Source organism: Lithobates pipiens, unplaced genomic scaffold, assembly GCF_037356315.1.
Source record: "Lithobates pipiens isolate NorthernLeopardFrog02 unplaced genomic scaffold, aLitPip1_a1.2 Scaffold_22, whole genome shotgun sequence".
Classification (NCBI taxonomy): Eukaryota; Metazoa; Chordata; class Amphibia; order Anura; family Ranidae; genus Lithobates; species Lithobates pipiens.
Window position 1 is genome coordinate 33,129,917 of NW_027507784.1, and position 17,940 is coordinate 33,147,856.

At 40.5% G+C, this 17,940-nt stretch overlaps 1 protein-coding gene across 1 annotated transcript in view; it reads right to left on the minus strand.

Moving 5' to 3' along the window:
• Window positions 1-17,940, minus strand: part of LOC143923525 (uncharacterized) — a 151,186-nt gene that overhangs the window by 126,653 nt on the left and 6,593 nt on the right. Inside the window, exon 3 of the mRNA XM_077447248.1 lies at window positions 8,655-8,708. Coding sequence (XP_077303374.1) covers window positions 8,655-8,708 — 54 coding nt within the window. The remainder of the gene's footprint in view (window positions 1-8,654; window positions 8,709-17,940) is intronic.

Here is a 17,940-nt window from a genome sequence, read left to right on the forward strand (position 1 = left end):
GCACTTTAATTTTTTTTTTTTTCCCACAGGCAGAACGGCTGCCGCTGCAGCCGTTCATCTCTCCCCTCTCCCCTCCTCGCACTGTCTGTGCGAGGAAGGAGAGTGGCGCTGAGAGATGATCTCATATGTTTACATATGAGATCATCTCCCATTGGACACGCCGATCACGCTGTAAACGGCCGCTGTGATTGGCCGTTTACAGCGATCTGTGTTTGCCTGTCCCCGGGGGACACGGCGAACACAGAACTTCCGCGGGGGCGCGCATTGCGGAAGTAAACATCGGGCCGTCCAGGGACGACCGCCCGGACGAAGGCGCCTGCTCTACGGCCGTCATTCGGCCATAGGGCGGGCGCGAGGAGGTTAATGACCTGCGAATGTGGTGCCTACTATGTAGGGAAAACAAAACAAAAAGATTCTGGTGTAGGACCTCTAAACATGCCTACAGCATGCAGATAGGGAACATCTACAGTGGTGTGAAAAAGTGTTTGCCCCCTTCCTCATTTCCTGTTCCTTTGCATGTTTGTCACACTTAAGTGTTTCGGAACATCAAACCAATTTAAACAATAGTCAAGGACAACACAAGTAAACACAAAATGCAATTTGTAAATGAAGGTGTTTATTATTAAAGGTGAAAAAAAATCCAAACCATCATGGCCCTGTGTGAAAAAGTGATTGCCCCCTAAACCTAATAACTGGTTGGGCCACCCTTAGCAGCAACAACTGCAACCAAGCGTTTGCGATAACGTGCAATGAGGCTTTTACAGCGTCCTGGAGGAATTTTGGCCCACTCATCTTTGCAGAATTGTCCTAATTCAGTTACATTAGAGAGTTTTCGAGCATGAACGGCCTTTTTAAGGTCATACCACAACATCTCAATAGGATTCAGGTCAGGACTTTGGCTAGGCCACTCCAAAGTCTTCATTTTGTTTTTCTTCAGCCATTCGGTGGTGGACTTGCTGGTGTGTTTAGGATCATTTTCCTGCTGCAGAACCCAAGTTCGTTTCAGCTTGAGTACACGAACAGATGGTTGGACATTCTCCTTCAGGATCTCTTGGTAGACAGCAGAATTCATAGTTCCTTTTATCACGGCAAGTCTTCCAGGTCCTGAAGCAGCAAAACAGCCCCAGACCATCACACTACCACCACCATATTTTACTGTTGGTATAATGTTCTTTTTATGAAATGCAGTGTTCCTTCTACACCAGATATACTTGGACACACACCTTCCAAAGAGTTCCACTTTTGTCTCATCGGTCCACAGAATGTTGTCCCAAAAGTCTTGGGGATCATCAAGATGTGTTGTGGAGAAATTGAGACGAGCTTTGATGTTCTTTTTGCTCAGCAGTGGTTTTCTCCTTGGAACTCTGCCATGCAGGCCATTTTTGCCCAGTCTTTTCCTGATGGTGGAGGCATGAACGCTGACCTTAACTGAGGCAAGTGAGGCCTGCAGTTCCTTGGACGTTGTTGTGGGGTCTTTTGTGACCTCTTGGATGAGTCGTCGCTGAGCTCTTGGGATAATTTTGGGCGGCCGGCCACTCCTGGGAAGGTTCACCACTGTTCCATGTCTTCGCCATTTGTGGATAATGGCTCTCACTGTGGTTCGCTGGATTCCCAAAGCTTTGGAAATGGCTTTATAACCCTTTCCAGACTGATAGATCTCAATTACTTTCTTTCTAAATTGTTCCTGAATTTCTTTGGGTCTCGGCATGATGTGTAGCTTTTAAGGATCTTCTGGTGGACCTTACTGTGTCAAGCAGCTCCTATTTAAGTGATGCCTTGATTGTGAACAGGTGTGGCAATAATCAGGCCTGGGTGTGGCTAGAGAAATGGAACTCAGGTGTGGACAACCACAGTTATAGTATGTTTTAACAAGGGGGCAATCACTTTTTCACACAGGGCCATGATGGTTTGGATTTTTTTTCACCTTTAATAATAAACACCTTCATTTACAAATTGCATTTTGTGTTTACTTGTGTTGTCCTTGACTATTGTTTAAATTGGTTTGATGTTCCGAAACACTTAAGTGTGACAAACATGCAAAGGAACAGGAAATGAGGAAGGGGGCAAACACTTTTTCACACCACTGTACCTTCCTCTTGGGAGACACGCAGTTATAAAACATAACTACATCATGACAAGAATTTCCTTCACCGCTCTCGACAGGGTACGTATTCTCAGTCGAGGCGGCGATTGGAATAAAAACATTGCTACAAATTGAACAAAAGTGGATATATACACTTCAGGCCACACAATATCCAGGCTTGAATGAATCAATTTTTTTCGCACACCCTTTTTTAAAGGGGTACACTTCGGGCAAAACTAGCTAAGTTGGAGGAGTTGAAAATTGAAGGATGAGCCCTTACATCAGCTAAAGTCAGCTAAATATTGAGAAACAATTTGAGATAAAAAATAAAAAACTAACAAATATTCCAACTAATTACCATCCATATGTGCCAACACAAGGCACATAAGGGGGGTGCTTGGAATAAAACATTAAATAAAATACAAACTAATAAAAAAAATTATTTGTTGTTTTTTTTTTGACTTGCTGCATTCAATAGATATCTAGGGGATGACTAATCTTGGCCAATCCCAATATTATACCACACATACAATCAATACATACCCTCCAACTACACTATTGCCCATTAAATCTAACAAACTACACAATTTTCCCAAGATTCAGCAATACAGATACTATACGAGCATTGATTTTGTTCTTTTTTTTTCTTCTTTCTTCTTTTTTTCTCTATGGCCGTAATAAATGTTATTACAAAGGTATTATGAGAGAAATAATGATATGTACTACCTTAGAAATACAATGATATTAAAATTTATGCTATTCACTATATTACTGTTAGAGTATAAATTAAGACGATTATCTTTTAAACATAACAGTACATTTTTACCTACTAAAATTATTTTCCTTTTCCCATTTTTTAGGGCATTGTGAGCGCTGCAGCATTAATATCTATTAAGGTGGATCGCCTTCGGAGGTTTCACAGGCTTCCCGCCACTGGGAGAGGAGGGAGAACACAATTTTTTGTCTCCCAGCCTCTAATTCACTCAGTTATATCATTTTTGACTGGGGAAATAATACCTGTGCCAGCAGCGTTCCGCCATCGCTGCTGGGCAGCGCGTTGCATGCAGTGCGCATGCACGGGCAGTCTCCTTGTTTGTGCGGGGTTATATGCAGTGCGCTTGAGACGTGACATCACACAAGTTGCGTCGGAGATGACTGCCTTCCGGAACTCTGAGGAGATAACAGGAGAGCTGATGCATCGGTTCAGGTGTCTGAGGGAAACAATATGGGTTGGAACAGGCGCACCAGCGGGGAGGAGAATACGCACCTGTATGTAATTAGAGATCAAGTAAGTGTCATAAATAAGGCGCACACACCAGGATTCCCTTAGTTGAATCCTGGAGCGCCATAGGAAACTACATAGACAGGTATGGAATGTATTGGAAGTGGACAATTTTTCTTTATTTCCAACATCCTTTAATGCATAGAAAGTTTTTTAATAATCGATTAGAATATCTCTATTTAAGTTTTATTATTATACTTGGTTGCAGTTTTCTTTGCACTGCTGCAGGCTTCGATACACAAAAATACAATTCAATACAAAAAATTCTTATAATTTTTAAATTCACCATAATTTTATAGAGAACACTCACTCATATTTTCACCAACCCCAGACCTCACACCAACAGTCACTGTGCACTATGCTTTTTTCCTAGTACAATTATAATAATTCACACTCATCGAGGCACATAATGTGAATTAGTTTATCATATGTACCACTTATTCATCCTTTTTTTTTATATATAATCATTCAGCCAGTATAGCTGCACTTTTTAATCACGGGACCATGTGTCCCCTCACTTTTTTTTTATAACAATAACCAATTAATAATTTTTAGATTGATTTTAAATATATATATATATATATATATATAATTGAAAGGACATAAGTCACAAAATGAGATCATATATCATGGTTAGAACATTCAATCCAACATATAGATTTATATCTATGCCCTTTTGAAAATGTATCAAGGAATCATTTTTCCTTTTTCTATATATAGACAATGTTAAATATATGATACTTATAAGTAATTTTGATATATTACTGCTTTCAGGTGCGGCCACCCACGGGGCGATATAGACCTCCCCTTTGTTCCCCTTGGGGAAACTCCAAAACACTGTCATGTCTTGTAAGTCTGTGACTTCTAATACCTCTGTGGAACCTCCCCTCCCCCCCCCCATTTTCAGTGGGCAGGATGAGTGGGTAGGAACATGAAGGCAGCAGGCCCAGGATTACCCTCAGGGAGAAAGTGTAGGCCTTTTCTAAACATCAGAATAAAAGTCTCTGGTTCAAGTGTAACGATTTGGTGGAAAGGGTAAATATCACATGAGAATAATAATAATAATAACCATATAATTAATTTATTTACTAATTTTTATCTTTTTTCCACTTTTTGATATTTTGCAGAAATGTGACAAAGGCGCCCTTTTATTGCACTGTCCCCCCCTGAAGAAGACCTTAATCCCTAGAAGGTCGAAATGCATTGGGGTAGCAGGGTTCTTTTTATCAAATAGTTTAATTCTATGGAATAATTTGAAGATTGTTGTAACTGTTTTTACATGATCTATGTATTAAGCGAAGTATGCATTCCCATCCATCCAATTGTTCAAATAATATATACCAGAGCTTGAATTTTAAATCATCGTGGCTACAATGCTTTTTGAATTAATAAAATAATCTAATTTTTATCCATCATTGTTTCTTATTGCTGCTTAAAAACCCCAAGGGGAACCCACTGTATATTCTGTAGAACTATATCCGGGGTGTACAGCCAGCTCAAAACAAAAATTCTTTATGCACCTTCTTCTTACATTTAGGTGTTTTCATCTTTTTTTTACCAATTTTGGTCACTGGAAAAATACAGAAAATTAATATAGCACAATCACAGGATTTACCTGTTGCCATCCACATATCACATATGTGAGGTGGCAAAAGGGTGGGCTATACACATATGCATCACTGGGCATCTGATGTTTCTGTGCTGAGAACTCCCAGCAGAGAGACTGAGCTGTGAAAGACAGTTCTCGATCCCCACCAACATAGTTACATAGTAAGTGAAGTTGAAAAAAGACACAAGTCCATCAAGTCCAACCTATGTGTGTGATTATATGTCAGTATTACATTGTATATCTTTATCAGCTTTGTTGCCCTTTGTACTCACTCCATTTCCAGTACATCCTTCCTGAGGACTGGTGCCCAGAACTGGACAGCATACTCTAGGTGCAGCCAGACCAGAGTCTTGTAGAGAGAATTATTGTTTTATCTCTGGAGTTGATCCCTTTTTAATGCCAATATTCTGTTTGCTTTGTTAGCAGCAGCTTTGCATTGCATGCCATTGCTGAGCCTATCATCTACTAGGTCCCCCAGGTTCTTTTCCATCCTAGATTCCCCCAGAGGTTCTCCTCCCAGTGTATAAATTGCATTCATATTTTTGCCATCCAAATGCATTATTTTTAATTTTTCTACATTGAACCTAATTTGCCATGTAGTTGCCCACCCCATTAATTTGTTCAGATATTTTTGCAAGGTTTCCACATCCTGCGGAGAAGTTATTGCCCTGCTTAGCTTAGTATTGTCCAAAAATACAGAGATTGAACTGTTTACCTCATCCTCCAGGTTGTTTATGAACAAATTAAATAGGATTGGTCCCAGCACAGAACCCTGGGGGACCCCACTACCCACCCCTGACCATTCCGAGTACTCCCCATTTATCACCACCCTCTGAACTCGCCCTTGTAGCCAGTTTTCAATCCATGTACTCACCCTATGGTCCATGCAAACAGACCTTATTTTTGACAGGAAACGTTTATGGGGAACTGTGTCAAATGCTTTTGCAAAATCCAGATACACCACATCTACGGGCCTTCAGTTATCTAGCTGGCAACTCACCTCTTCATAGAAGGTTAGTAGATTGGTTTGGCAAGAACAATTCTTCATGAATCAATGCTGATTACTACAGATACCATTCTCATTACTAAAATCTTGTATATAGTCCCTTATCCCCTCCAAGAGTTTACATACTAAAGATGTTAGGCTAACTGGTCTGTAATTCCCAGGGATGTATTTTGGGCCTTTTTTAAATATTGGTGCTACATTGGCTTTTCTCCAATCAGCTGGTACCATTCCAGTCAGTAGACTGTCAGTAAAAATTAGGAACAATGGTCTGGCAATTACTTGACCGAGTTCCCCAAGTACCCTTGGGTGCAAGCCATCTGGTCCCCGTGATTTATTAATGTTAAGTTTCCCAAGTCTAATTTTAATTCTGTCCTCTGTTAACCATGGAGGTGCTTCCTGTGATAAGTCATGAGAATAAAAACTGCAATTTTGGTTACTGAAGCCCCTTGATACCCTTGTGAAGACTGAGGAGAAGAATAAATTCAATACCTTCGCCAACCAACAATAGGTACAGTTGCAAAAAAAAAGTATGAACTTTTGGAATGATATGGATTTCTGTACAAATTGGTCATAAAATGTGATCTGATCTTCATCTAAGTCACAACAATAGACAATCACATTCTGTTTAAACTAATAACTCACAAAGAATTAAATGTTACCATGTTTTTATTGAACACACCAAGCAAACATTCACAGTACAGGTGGAAAAAGTATGTGAACCCATGGATTTAATAACTGGTTGAACCTCCTTTGGCAACAGTTGCAGATCAGACGTGCACAACGGTCAGGAGTAATTATTGACCATTCCTCTTTACAGAACTGTTTCAGTTCAGCAATTTTTTTGGGATGTCTAGTGTGAATCGCTTTCTTGAGGTCATGCCACAGCATCTCAATCGGGTTGAGGTCAGGACTCTGACTGGGCCACTCCAGAAGGCGTATTTTCTTCTGTTTAAGCCATTCTGTTGCTTATTTACTTCTATAGTTTGAGTCGTTGTCCTGTTGCAACACCCATCTTTTGTTGAGCTTCAGCTGGTGGACAGATGGCCTTAAGTTCTCCTGCAAAATGTCTTGATAAACTTGGGAATTCATTTTTCCTTCAATGATAGCAATCCGTCCAGGCCCTGACGCAGCAAAGCAGCCCCAAACCATGATGCCCCACCACCATACTTCACAGTTAGGATGAGGTTTTGATGTTGGCGTGCTGTGCCTCTTTCTCCACACATAATGTTGTGTGTTTCTTCCAAACAACTCAACTTTGGTTTCATTTGTCCACAGAATATTTTGCCAGTACTGCTGTGGAACATCCAGGTGCTCTTGTGCAAACTGTAAACGTGCAGCAATGGGTTTTTTTTGGACAGCAGTGGCTTCCTCTGTGGTATCCTCCCATGAAATCCATTTTTGTTTAGTGTTTACGTATCGTAAATTCTCTGACAGGGATGTTAGCATATGCCAGAGTCTTTTGTAAGTCTTTAGCTGACACTCTAGGATTCTTCTTCACCTCATTGAGCAGTCTGTGCTCTTACAATTATCTTTACAGGACGCCCACTCCTAGGGAGAGTAGCATCAGTGCTGAACTTTCTCCATTTAGACACATTGCCTTACCATGGACTGATGAACAGCAAGGCTTTTGGAAATACTTTTATAACCCTTTCCAGCTTCATGCAAGTCAACAATTTTTAATCATAGGTCTTCTGAGAGCTCTTTTGTGCGAGGCATCATTCACATCAGGCAATGCTTCTTATGAAAAGCAAACCCAGAACTGGTGTGTGTGTTTTTTTATAGGGCAGCTGTAACCAACACCTCCAATCTCATCTCATTGATTGGACTCCAGTTGGCTAAAACCTCACTCCAATTAGCTCTTGGAGATCTCATTAGTCTAGGGGTTCACATACTTTTCCCACCTGCACTGTAAATGTTTACATGGTGTGTTCAATAAAAACATGGTAACATTTAATTCTTTGTGTGTTATTAGTTTAAGCAGACTTTGATTGTCTATTGTGACTTAGATGAAGATCAGATCACATTTTATGACCAATTTGTGCGGAAATCCATATCATTCCAAAAGGGTTCACATACTTTTTTTGCAACTGTAACTGGCAGGACCGGCTCACAATCATGTGATCACTGTGACAGTCACAGTGGTTACATGATCACCAATCTCCCCATCCCCTGGTCATTCAAAACATCCGGGCAGGTAGAAAGAGGGTTAAAGTACATAAATAACTCATTCAACCTGCCTTTGCCTTATGAATTATAAAATAGAATGTAGAAAAATTATTTCTTGTTTGGCCTTGTATGGAATCTGACTGACCACTGCCTGCCCTAATGTGTGCTTGTTATTGGACTACACATTGTCCTTAAGATTTGGCTGGTTACTTGGTTGCCATTCGCTGTAACCAACAGGGCAGACACCCAAAGGGCATGACCTAAATAATTCCAGCCTCTATGTGGGGATTCTTGGACAAAGCATTCCCTAGATTTCTTGCCTCTATGAACCCACACCCATTCCATTCCATTCCATTCCATTTCTCTGATAAAAGATTTAGAGGTGGGGTTTGATTTTTGCATTGAATAAATCACAAATAATGGACTTATTGTTCAAAAATATCAATTTACTTCCAATAATGATATTAATGTGACAAAGATAAGCTTTCTTCCTCACCAAATCTCTTACCTTTGGTGGGTATGGCACTGCTAGGAGTTTCTTCTGTCTTTTTGGTTGTTGTCTCTGAAAAGAAATGAATATAGCACATGTTACAGGATGAAAGTGTATCAATAAAATGATCAGCAAAGAAGGCTTTTCCACGTGGAGGAATAAACTAGAATGTATCCAATATTATCTGTTTGTCTGTGCACTGACTCTGCCTGAATACCTCCTTCCCTTACCTCTGGCTATTATTGAACTATGCAATTTCCCGATGATATGGCATGTCGCTTCATTGCCTGTTGGATCATTAGCGATCACCAAGAGTGCAATTCAAGGAGCCATTACCTGGGAGAGTCAGGAAGACAAATCTTGGGCTCCTTGGAAGGGACCCTTTGAGAAGACTAAGCATTTGGTAGAGTTCATGAAATGGGAACCCACATCCCGCACAGGTGACATGGAGTGGAGTCTGAATACCACAGAGGGTGGTTGACACACAGGTGAATGATGGCAGAAAAACACCAAGTAGTCTATCAAGTCTGCCCATGGATTATTTCATAGATTTTTTTTCTGGGTTTATGTTTGTTTTTTACTTTTTTTTTGTTACTTTTTTATATTTTGTATAGACCTATGTTTTTTCAAACATGTTTAAATTCACTTGCTGTAAATTGATACATTACCACTAGTCTTTCAGTAAAATAATATTTTTGGTGATGTAAAATAATATTTTTTGTGATTTGGTGGTAACATTCTGGTTCCTGCGATGCAAAGATCTTATTGTATCCAGATTTTTCTTTAGCAGTTCAAAGGAAAAAGGGACACATTTCTAGAAATTAAAAAAAGGCTTGCAGAGATTGAAAGTGTCATATGTGATTCTATATCCGGCATGGATAAGTATTGTTACTAGGGTAAAAAACTATTTTTTTATATTCCAGCTGATGAAACTTCTTGATTTGATAACAATGAAAAGTATTTGTGAATTACCAGAAACTGTAGAAATGTAAAAATGCTTGCAGAATGGAGTATATTAGATGCTGCATTCTATGCATTAAGATATAAAAAAAACTATGTGCACCGCAGCAGACCCCCCCAGCCACACTAATACTTACCTGAGGAGCCCATCAAGATCTAGTGATGTTACATGAGAGTCTCGGCTGCTGCCCTCTTATATCATGTGTCCCCATCAGGATGTCCCCATAGATCAGGTTCCCCATCAGAATCCCCTTTACATTAGGTTCCCCTACCAGAGTGCCCTCTTACATCATGTGTCTCCATCAGAGTCCCCTTTACATCAGAGGTCCTCAAAGTGCCCCCATAGATCAGGTGTCCCCATCAGAGTGCCCCTTACCATTCCCAGGACAAGGTCATTTAGCGCCCAGGGCAAGGATGCCAAACTGTACCCCCCTTCCCTTATGGTTAGAATCAGGGCGCCCCCATCCCTGCAATAAACCATTGTGCCCAGGGCAGCCGCCCCTCTTGCCCACCCCTTGTCCAGGACCTGCCCCTAACATCAGGTGTCCCATTAAGAGTGACCCTATCAGACAACAGGCGATGTTCCCTTCAGAGTGACCCCATAAAGGTGGTGTCCCCATCAAAGTGTCTCCTTCCATCAGGTGTCCCAATCAGGATTTCCTAAATTGACTTCTTGATATCGACAAGGCTTGTCTTGACCTACAGATGCTATCCACCTTTACAGACCTTGCTTTCACCATGACCACCTTCTGCCTGCTCCTCTTGCTCCAGACCTGCTTATCGAATATCAAGCGCAAGTTAAAAGATGTCCTTGCTACTGGTTCTGTGCCTGATCTGCCCGCCAGCTGCTGACCCACCCTACCCGATCTTAAGCCAGTACTGAGCTCTTGTACAGTATGTCTTTTGAATACCTGTATAAGCTGCACTAACTATGCACCTTCCTACTTACCAGTCTGTTGATCCTTTGTTTGGCTATCACTTCTGCTGCTCCAGTGCCTGGTATCCTGCCTGTCATCCTACAGGGGGAGTCCACACATCAGACTTAACCAGTGGCTTTCATTCACACGACTCAGCAGCCATCAGACCAGCCTGTCCTGACCTCTACCTGGTATTTGGCTACACACTTGCCTGATAATTTGGAGAGTTGCTTGCTGCCTGTTGGATTATTAGCTGTCACCAACAGAGCAAACCCAAGAGCCATGACCTGTGAGAATCTGTTTACCTTGGTTGGAGGCCAAAGTGATGAGAGGGCTTCCTCTTGCGGCTCTGGTCCGAATTCCCCTGAGTTTGGAGACAGGGACACATGGCACAAAGTAGCATGGGTGCCAGTAATCAGATAGCAGGTAGCAGTTGCCCCTGAACTGTTGCCAGTAGCAGTGGAGGCACACCGGTAGAGGACAGCAGTCCACAGGATGGTACCCAGGATCTGGACCTTGGAAGTTTGGTAAGGAGACTGCAAGGCAGGTAATGGTACCCATCAGGATCTAGGGCAGTGGTTCTCATTTCCTGTTCTCAGGACCCACTAACAGGCCAGGTTTGCAAGATAACTGAAATACATCACAGGTGATATAATTTGCTGCTCAGTGATTGCAGTATTCTAGTCTGCATCTCCCCAAGGTAATACTTAAAATCTGGCCTGTTAGTGGGTCCTGAGGACAGGAGTTGAGAACCACTGATCTAGTACATGGTGAGATGGCAACCCAGGGTCAGCATGGACAGCAAGGATGTAGTCAGTAGCCAAGCAGAGGTCATACACGAGTAGACGTGGTTTAGCAGCAGGCCGAGGTAGATACAAGGAAGGCAGCAGAACGTAATTAGAGGCGAGTTGGGGTCAAGTCCATAATCCACAAAGCAAGGTCAGGAGCAGGCTGGGTCTGCAAGGTAGGAAGACCAGTCTCGGAAAGCTAAAGAACATCCAGTAATTAGCAGACATCGAGGCATCCGTTAAATAATCAGCTTGGTGCCATCTCATAATTGGGCATGCAAAGGGGTGCGCCAGTGTGCCTGGACAGGCAAGCCAGGCACACACAGATGAGCAATAGTGACAGTGTAAGCCAGTAACTGGCCAGAGACTATCTGTGCTTGCTAGGATGCTGTCATCTGCAAAGCTAAAAGTGTCCCAGCAAGGGGCTGAACATGCAGCATAGACACTCCATGTTTAGCGCTGCCCCACCATTCAACAAATGTATGTACCTGTTTCTAACAGATACATGAGTCTGTCACATGCACAGACACTTGTCATGACAGGGTACTAAAGCGTGTCTAAGACACTCTTTATGAACTTCCGGGGACTGTGAGATTTGAAGTGTGAATGATATTTTATTGCACTATAATTTAATATTTTTGTGAATAGTTATTTTGAATATGAATACTTTTTATGTACGAAGGATGGGGGATGTCACAAAGTAGAATGCATTTCTTCTACTTACTTTTAATTTCCTACCAGGTAGTCTGGGTTTGTTTTATGAATATCAGTCTGAACAAGAAATACAGAGTTAAAAAATATCACAAAAAGCATTAAAGCGGTATTAAACCCAAAACAAAACATGTCATATATTGCAGGTTATCGATCCTTAGATGTGGTGGCTGCATTCGTTTTTTTGGGGGGGCGGGGGGCTTTTTGCCTTCAGTTTTCACTTGGTGATCTTGCCAGTAAGACACTTTCTTTCTTAGGGTGTCTACGCTCTCGATGTAGGAGCAATAGAGACATCTTTGGACAACAGCATTGTCAGTCTGGGGTTAGGATAATGTTGGATGTACTAGCTTATTTAGATACTCTAGTCTAAAGCAATCCAAAGATGAGTAGAAAACTGAAAGAACCTTTAAACAAAAATCTAAATTTTAATTCGATTTAAAATGCAATTGGAAAACGGGTGCATGTGGAAACTGAACGATTGGTCTATCAGCGCAAATTTCCGTAAATTTTTTTACTCATCTATGCACTGCCTAACATATTGCAGCTAAACTCCAGCTTACATTGTATAAGCAGTATTTTTTCTTAAGGTTCTACATTAAAGTGGTTGTATACCCACTTTTTTAACTTTTACCTACAGGAAAGCCTATAATAAGGCTTACCTGTAGGTAAAAAAAATATCTCCTAAACCTGTACGGTTTAGGAGATATTCCCCTCGGTATGCGCCGCTGACTGCAGCGGCGCATGCGCACAAGGGGGTTCTCTCCGTGAAAATCCGGCAGCGCTCGTCCGGGCGGATTTAAATCTCCCGCGCGCATGCGCGGGAGTGACGATATCGCGGCTCCGGCCACTCACAGCGCCGGAGCCGCGATACCCGGAAGAGACGCCGAGGGAGCATGTCGGCTCCCTCGGCGTGGATCGGGCTAGATGTCGGGGCCTCGTTCTAAGGTAAGTATTTCATAATGAGCTAGTATGCGGTGCATACTAGCTCATTATGCCTTTTGCTTTGCAGGTTTTAAAAAAAAAAAAAAAAAATTGCGGGTTTACTACCGCTTTAATGATTAAAAGCTGATAACAGTATTAATAATACTGCTTATTTACATGGTTGTTACATCAAGATACATTAATATGCGAGCATTATTCAACACAACATCACACTGACTCCATCCAGTGGCCAAATTATCCACATACATGAACAATCTCTCTCAAGTAATAACTAAATTACCTCACCTGTTTTATAAACTAAAAAGGACCTTTCTACTGTATATGTCAATATATTTGCTTATTATTGCATACAATATTGAAACAATCTGGCTCACATACTTTACAATTAGATACCCAACAAAAAAAGAGGAAGGGGAGGAGATAGAGTGAAAAAAAAAAAAGAAGAGAAAAATTTCAACAACTCTCTCCCAGGTCCACTACAACATACAAACACCTGAAACATTAGAATAAGTCATATAGCTAGCTCCGCCAGAGTGCTAGAAAACATAAAAAGGAAAAGGCACAATAAAACTGCCATCTGGCCCTATTTAGACCTTGCTCCCACACAAAGGGTAAACCTTCTACCCTTTGAACCACCCGGTTCTTTATAAATAGGATAGACTAGCAGGTCTATATCTACCTCCGAGACACCCCCCTCCTCACATCCCCCCCCCTTTTTCTTTTCTCTTCCCAACCATAGCACACCTATTAGGCTAGTGATGTCTATCAACAAACATCATAACATCCAATTAACAATTAAGCTACTATCAGTAAATGCCAAAGGACTTAACTTGCCTGAAAAAAAAATGTAATTCCTTAATGAATTCCATAAACAAAAAGCAAATATTTGTATTCAAGAAACTCGCTTTAAATCTGACAAAATTCCGAAACTACAGGACAAAAGATTCCCAATAGCATTCCATGCCACAAACCCAGAAGGGAAAACAAAAGGAGTATCTATATTGATATCCAAACAGACTACATTCCAGATAGAGGACACCCTGTCAAATCCTGGAGGTAGATACGTCTTCCTAAAGGGGAAAATAGGGCAATGCCCCATCACAATCACAAACATATATGTCCCAAACTCAAAACAGGTAGTCTTCTTCCACAAAATCAAAGATTTATTAATGTCTTTTGCATCAGGCACTATTATCCTAGGAGGGAACTTCAATGTTCCACTAAACCCCATTATAGACACCTCAAATGGAGCATCGAGCCTTCCGTACAGAGCACTGAAACAAATAAAAATCCGGCTGCAGGAATTAATGTTACATGACTCTTGGAGAACTCTTAATGCCCAAACCAAAGACTTCACATACTTTTCCAATGTCCATGAAAAATATTCAAGAATTTACTATTTCTTTATAACACAACATGATCTAACCCTACTGAAAAACTCAACAATAGAAACCATGACCATATCAGACCACCATCCAATTACCATGACAATTACCTTCCCAGAGAAAAGAATCACTAAAACATGGAGACTTAACACCACCATTCTGAAAGACCCTATCGACGTCTTAGCCCCTGTACACACAGTCGGAGATTTTGCCAACCAAATCCGTCGGATTTTGTCCGTCGGATTTAGTCCGACGGATTGTGTCCGAAACTGTTGCATACACACGGTCGGGCCAAGTTGGCGAAAAATCCGATCTTTCAGAACGTGATGACGTAATTTCGTTATGATGGGACTACATTCAGGCTAGTAGCCAATAGCTTTGATGTAGGAATTTGATCTGAGCATGCGTGGCACTTGGTCCGATCAAAATGCTATACACATGATCGGATTAGGTCCAACCGGCCCAGTTGGTCAGGAAATATTTCCAACATGTTGGAAAATTGGGTCGGACGGAGATTCGGGCGGAATCAGTCCGATGCATACCACACACAGTCGGATTATCCGAGGACACGGTCCGATAAGACGCATTCCGACAGATTCTCCAACCGTGTGTACAGGGGCTTAGAGTTCAAAGAAACACTAAAATATTACTTTTCGTGAAATGAAAACAAAGAGACCTCATCACTAACACAATGGGAGGCACACAAATGTGTTATTAGAGAAAAATTTTATTAAAAAACTAGCCAAACTAAAAAAAGAAAAACAAACCAAAATAAGATCGCTGATAGACCATAATCATAAATTAAAAAACACAAAAGATATGTTGCGATCTCTGCATTTAAGGACCTAAAAAAAACGAGAAAACTCCTTGCGGAAGAATTAAACTTGAAAATTAAAAGACAATATATACTAAGACACAAGATTTATTATGAGCAAGGAAACAAGAGCGAAAAACTACGTGCAAAAGCGGTTCAAAACAAAAAAGCTATCTCAGCTATACACCAAATAAGCGACAAGCAAGGTAAACTACAGTCCTTGAATGAAGAGATCGCAAAACAATTTGAGCTCTATTATCAATCCCTTTATAACATTCCTTCCAATCCCAAATGCCCACTTAACTCAGATAAAAGAACAGTACTAATCCAAGAGTTTCTAGAAAAATATAGCCCACCCCAAATTTCAGAGAACACAGCCCAAGAACTTGAAAGACCAATCTCAGGCCCAGAATTCGACAAAGCAATAAAATAAATGAAAATAGGAAAAGCCCCTGGACCAGACGGACTACCCCTATAATATTATAAGACCTTCACCGACCTATTGAAACCAATATTTCTGAAAACCTTCCAGACACTATCCTACGATAAACACCCCCCAAAACAATTACTAGAAGCCCATATCACTGTTATACCCAAAGAAGGCAAGGACATAACACTAGTTACCAACTACAGACCTATTTCTTTAATCAACGTAGATGTGAAGATATGTGCCAAAATACTAGCTAATAGACTTTTACCCTTATTGACTTCCCTTATAGCACTAGACCAATGGGTTTTATACCAGGCAGAGAGGGGCGCGACAACACAATTAAGGCATTAAACATTAGCCATCGGTTAACTTCAAAACAGAAACAAGGCCTCTTTCTCTCCCTAGACGCCGAGAAGGCGTTCGACAGGGTGGCGTGGGATTTCATAGACACTGTACTAAAACACACTTTTGATAAAATCTTTTATATCAGGGCATTATAATCTAACCCAACAGCTCGGATCCAAGTGAATAGCCACCTGTCGAATGCCTTCAGCCTAAGAAACGGCATCAGACAGGGATGTCCCTAATGCCCACTTTTATTTGTTCTAACGCTAGAACCATTACTAAACAGAATTAGGGCCAACAAAGACATTAAGGGTAATCAGATTCAGAACAAGACATATAAAACTGCAGCATTTGCAGACGATATGCTCCTTTTTCTTTCTGAACCCCATATATCCATACCCAACCTCCTCAAGGACCTAGAATACTTCCATCTACTATCGAATCTAAAAATTAATCACTCTAAATCTAACGCTCTTAATATCACATTAAACGCAAGCTCAGTTGAATTATGCAAAAAAAAACTTCCCATTCACTTGGACTAAAGAGAACATTACTTACCTGGGAATCGAAATCCCCTCAAATCTAAATGATCTCTACCAAATGAATTACTTACCCATACTAAAAGAATCACATGAAGATCTGAGGAGATGGAACTCTTTAAATGTGTCATGGTTCGGGAGAGCCTCGTTGATAAACATGTCAATTCTACCCAGATTCCTTTACGTAATGCAAACAATCCCCATCAGACTCCCATCCTCCTTGTTTACTACCTTTTGTAAGGCATGCTCCCTCTTTATTTGGAGGGGCAAACCTCCCAGAATCAAATTTACTAAATTAAATCTACCCAAATCCAAAGGTGGCATAGCACTACCAGATCTTAGGAAATATCACCAAGCAACCCTCTTAACACGAATAATAGATTGGAATATACACCAAACAGTAAAGGATTAGGTGACATTGGAGCAAATTCAATTCCCCCTAGAGATAAAGTCTTTACCCTGGATCCATCCCAAACATCACCCAAAAATTACATCAGATCACATCCTCTCATTGGTCCTACATTAGAAACCTTTCTCAACACCTTTAAAACAACCAACCCAACCTATTTCACAAAGCCCCTCCCCCCCCCCCCCCTATTACCCAAGTCGAATTTATAATCAACAATTAGCATGTTCATAAAAAAAAAAAAAAAAAAAAAAAAAGGTGAAATATGTTATAAATGTGCCTTCAAATAATTGTTCTACTTATAAATGTATGGCTACCATAACCTTCTGTAAAATGTACTTCAACTCATTCAACATTGTCAATAAGTTTGGATATTCATTCACGTACTATGATATAACATGTTCTATTGTACACCTAATAAACTTTGTGAAACCAAAAAAAAAAAAAAAAGCTGATTGTAAGCACCCCTGCCAGTTGTAAATGGTTTGTCTCAACCCTCTAACTAATAAATGCACAGCACCTTAATATAGTGACAGCACATTAAAACATCCACTATAAATCATGAGCATAAACACATGAAAGTGAAGTGAAAACCACAGACAAAAAGGATATAAATAAACTAAAAAGTCCTTTAACTTCACAAAGTCCATACGGGAATACAGACGCAAAGCTAAAGGAAGATTGCAGGAGCCAGACATTGCACCCATGATCTGCTGATCGCGGGTGCAATGCTTTTAAGGCTCCTGTAAAAAAAAATACATTTATAAAAATTTATAATAATAATACAAAAATGTTACTTGAAAAATCATATGCATTTATATATTTTTTTTCTTAAAGATAAACTTGCCCCCCCAGAAGTTTTTACCCCCTTCATGACCAGGCCATTTTTTACTATTCATCACTGTGCTACTTTAGCTGGTAATTGCACGGTAATACAACACTGTACCAAAAAGAAATTTATAGCATCTTTCACACAAATAGGATTTTCTTTTAGTGGTATTTGATCACCTTTTTTTTTGTATTTTTTGTATATAAGAAAAAAGACAATTAAAAAAAAAAATTCTGCT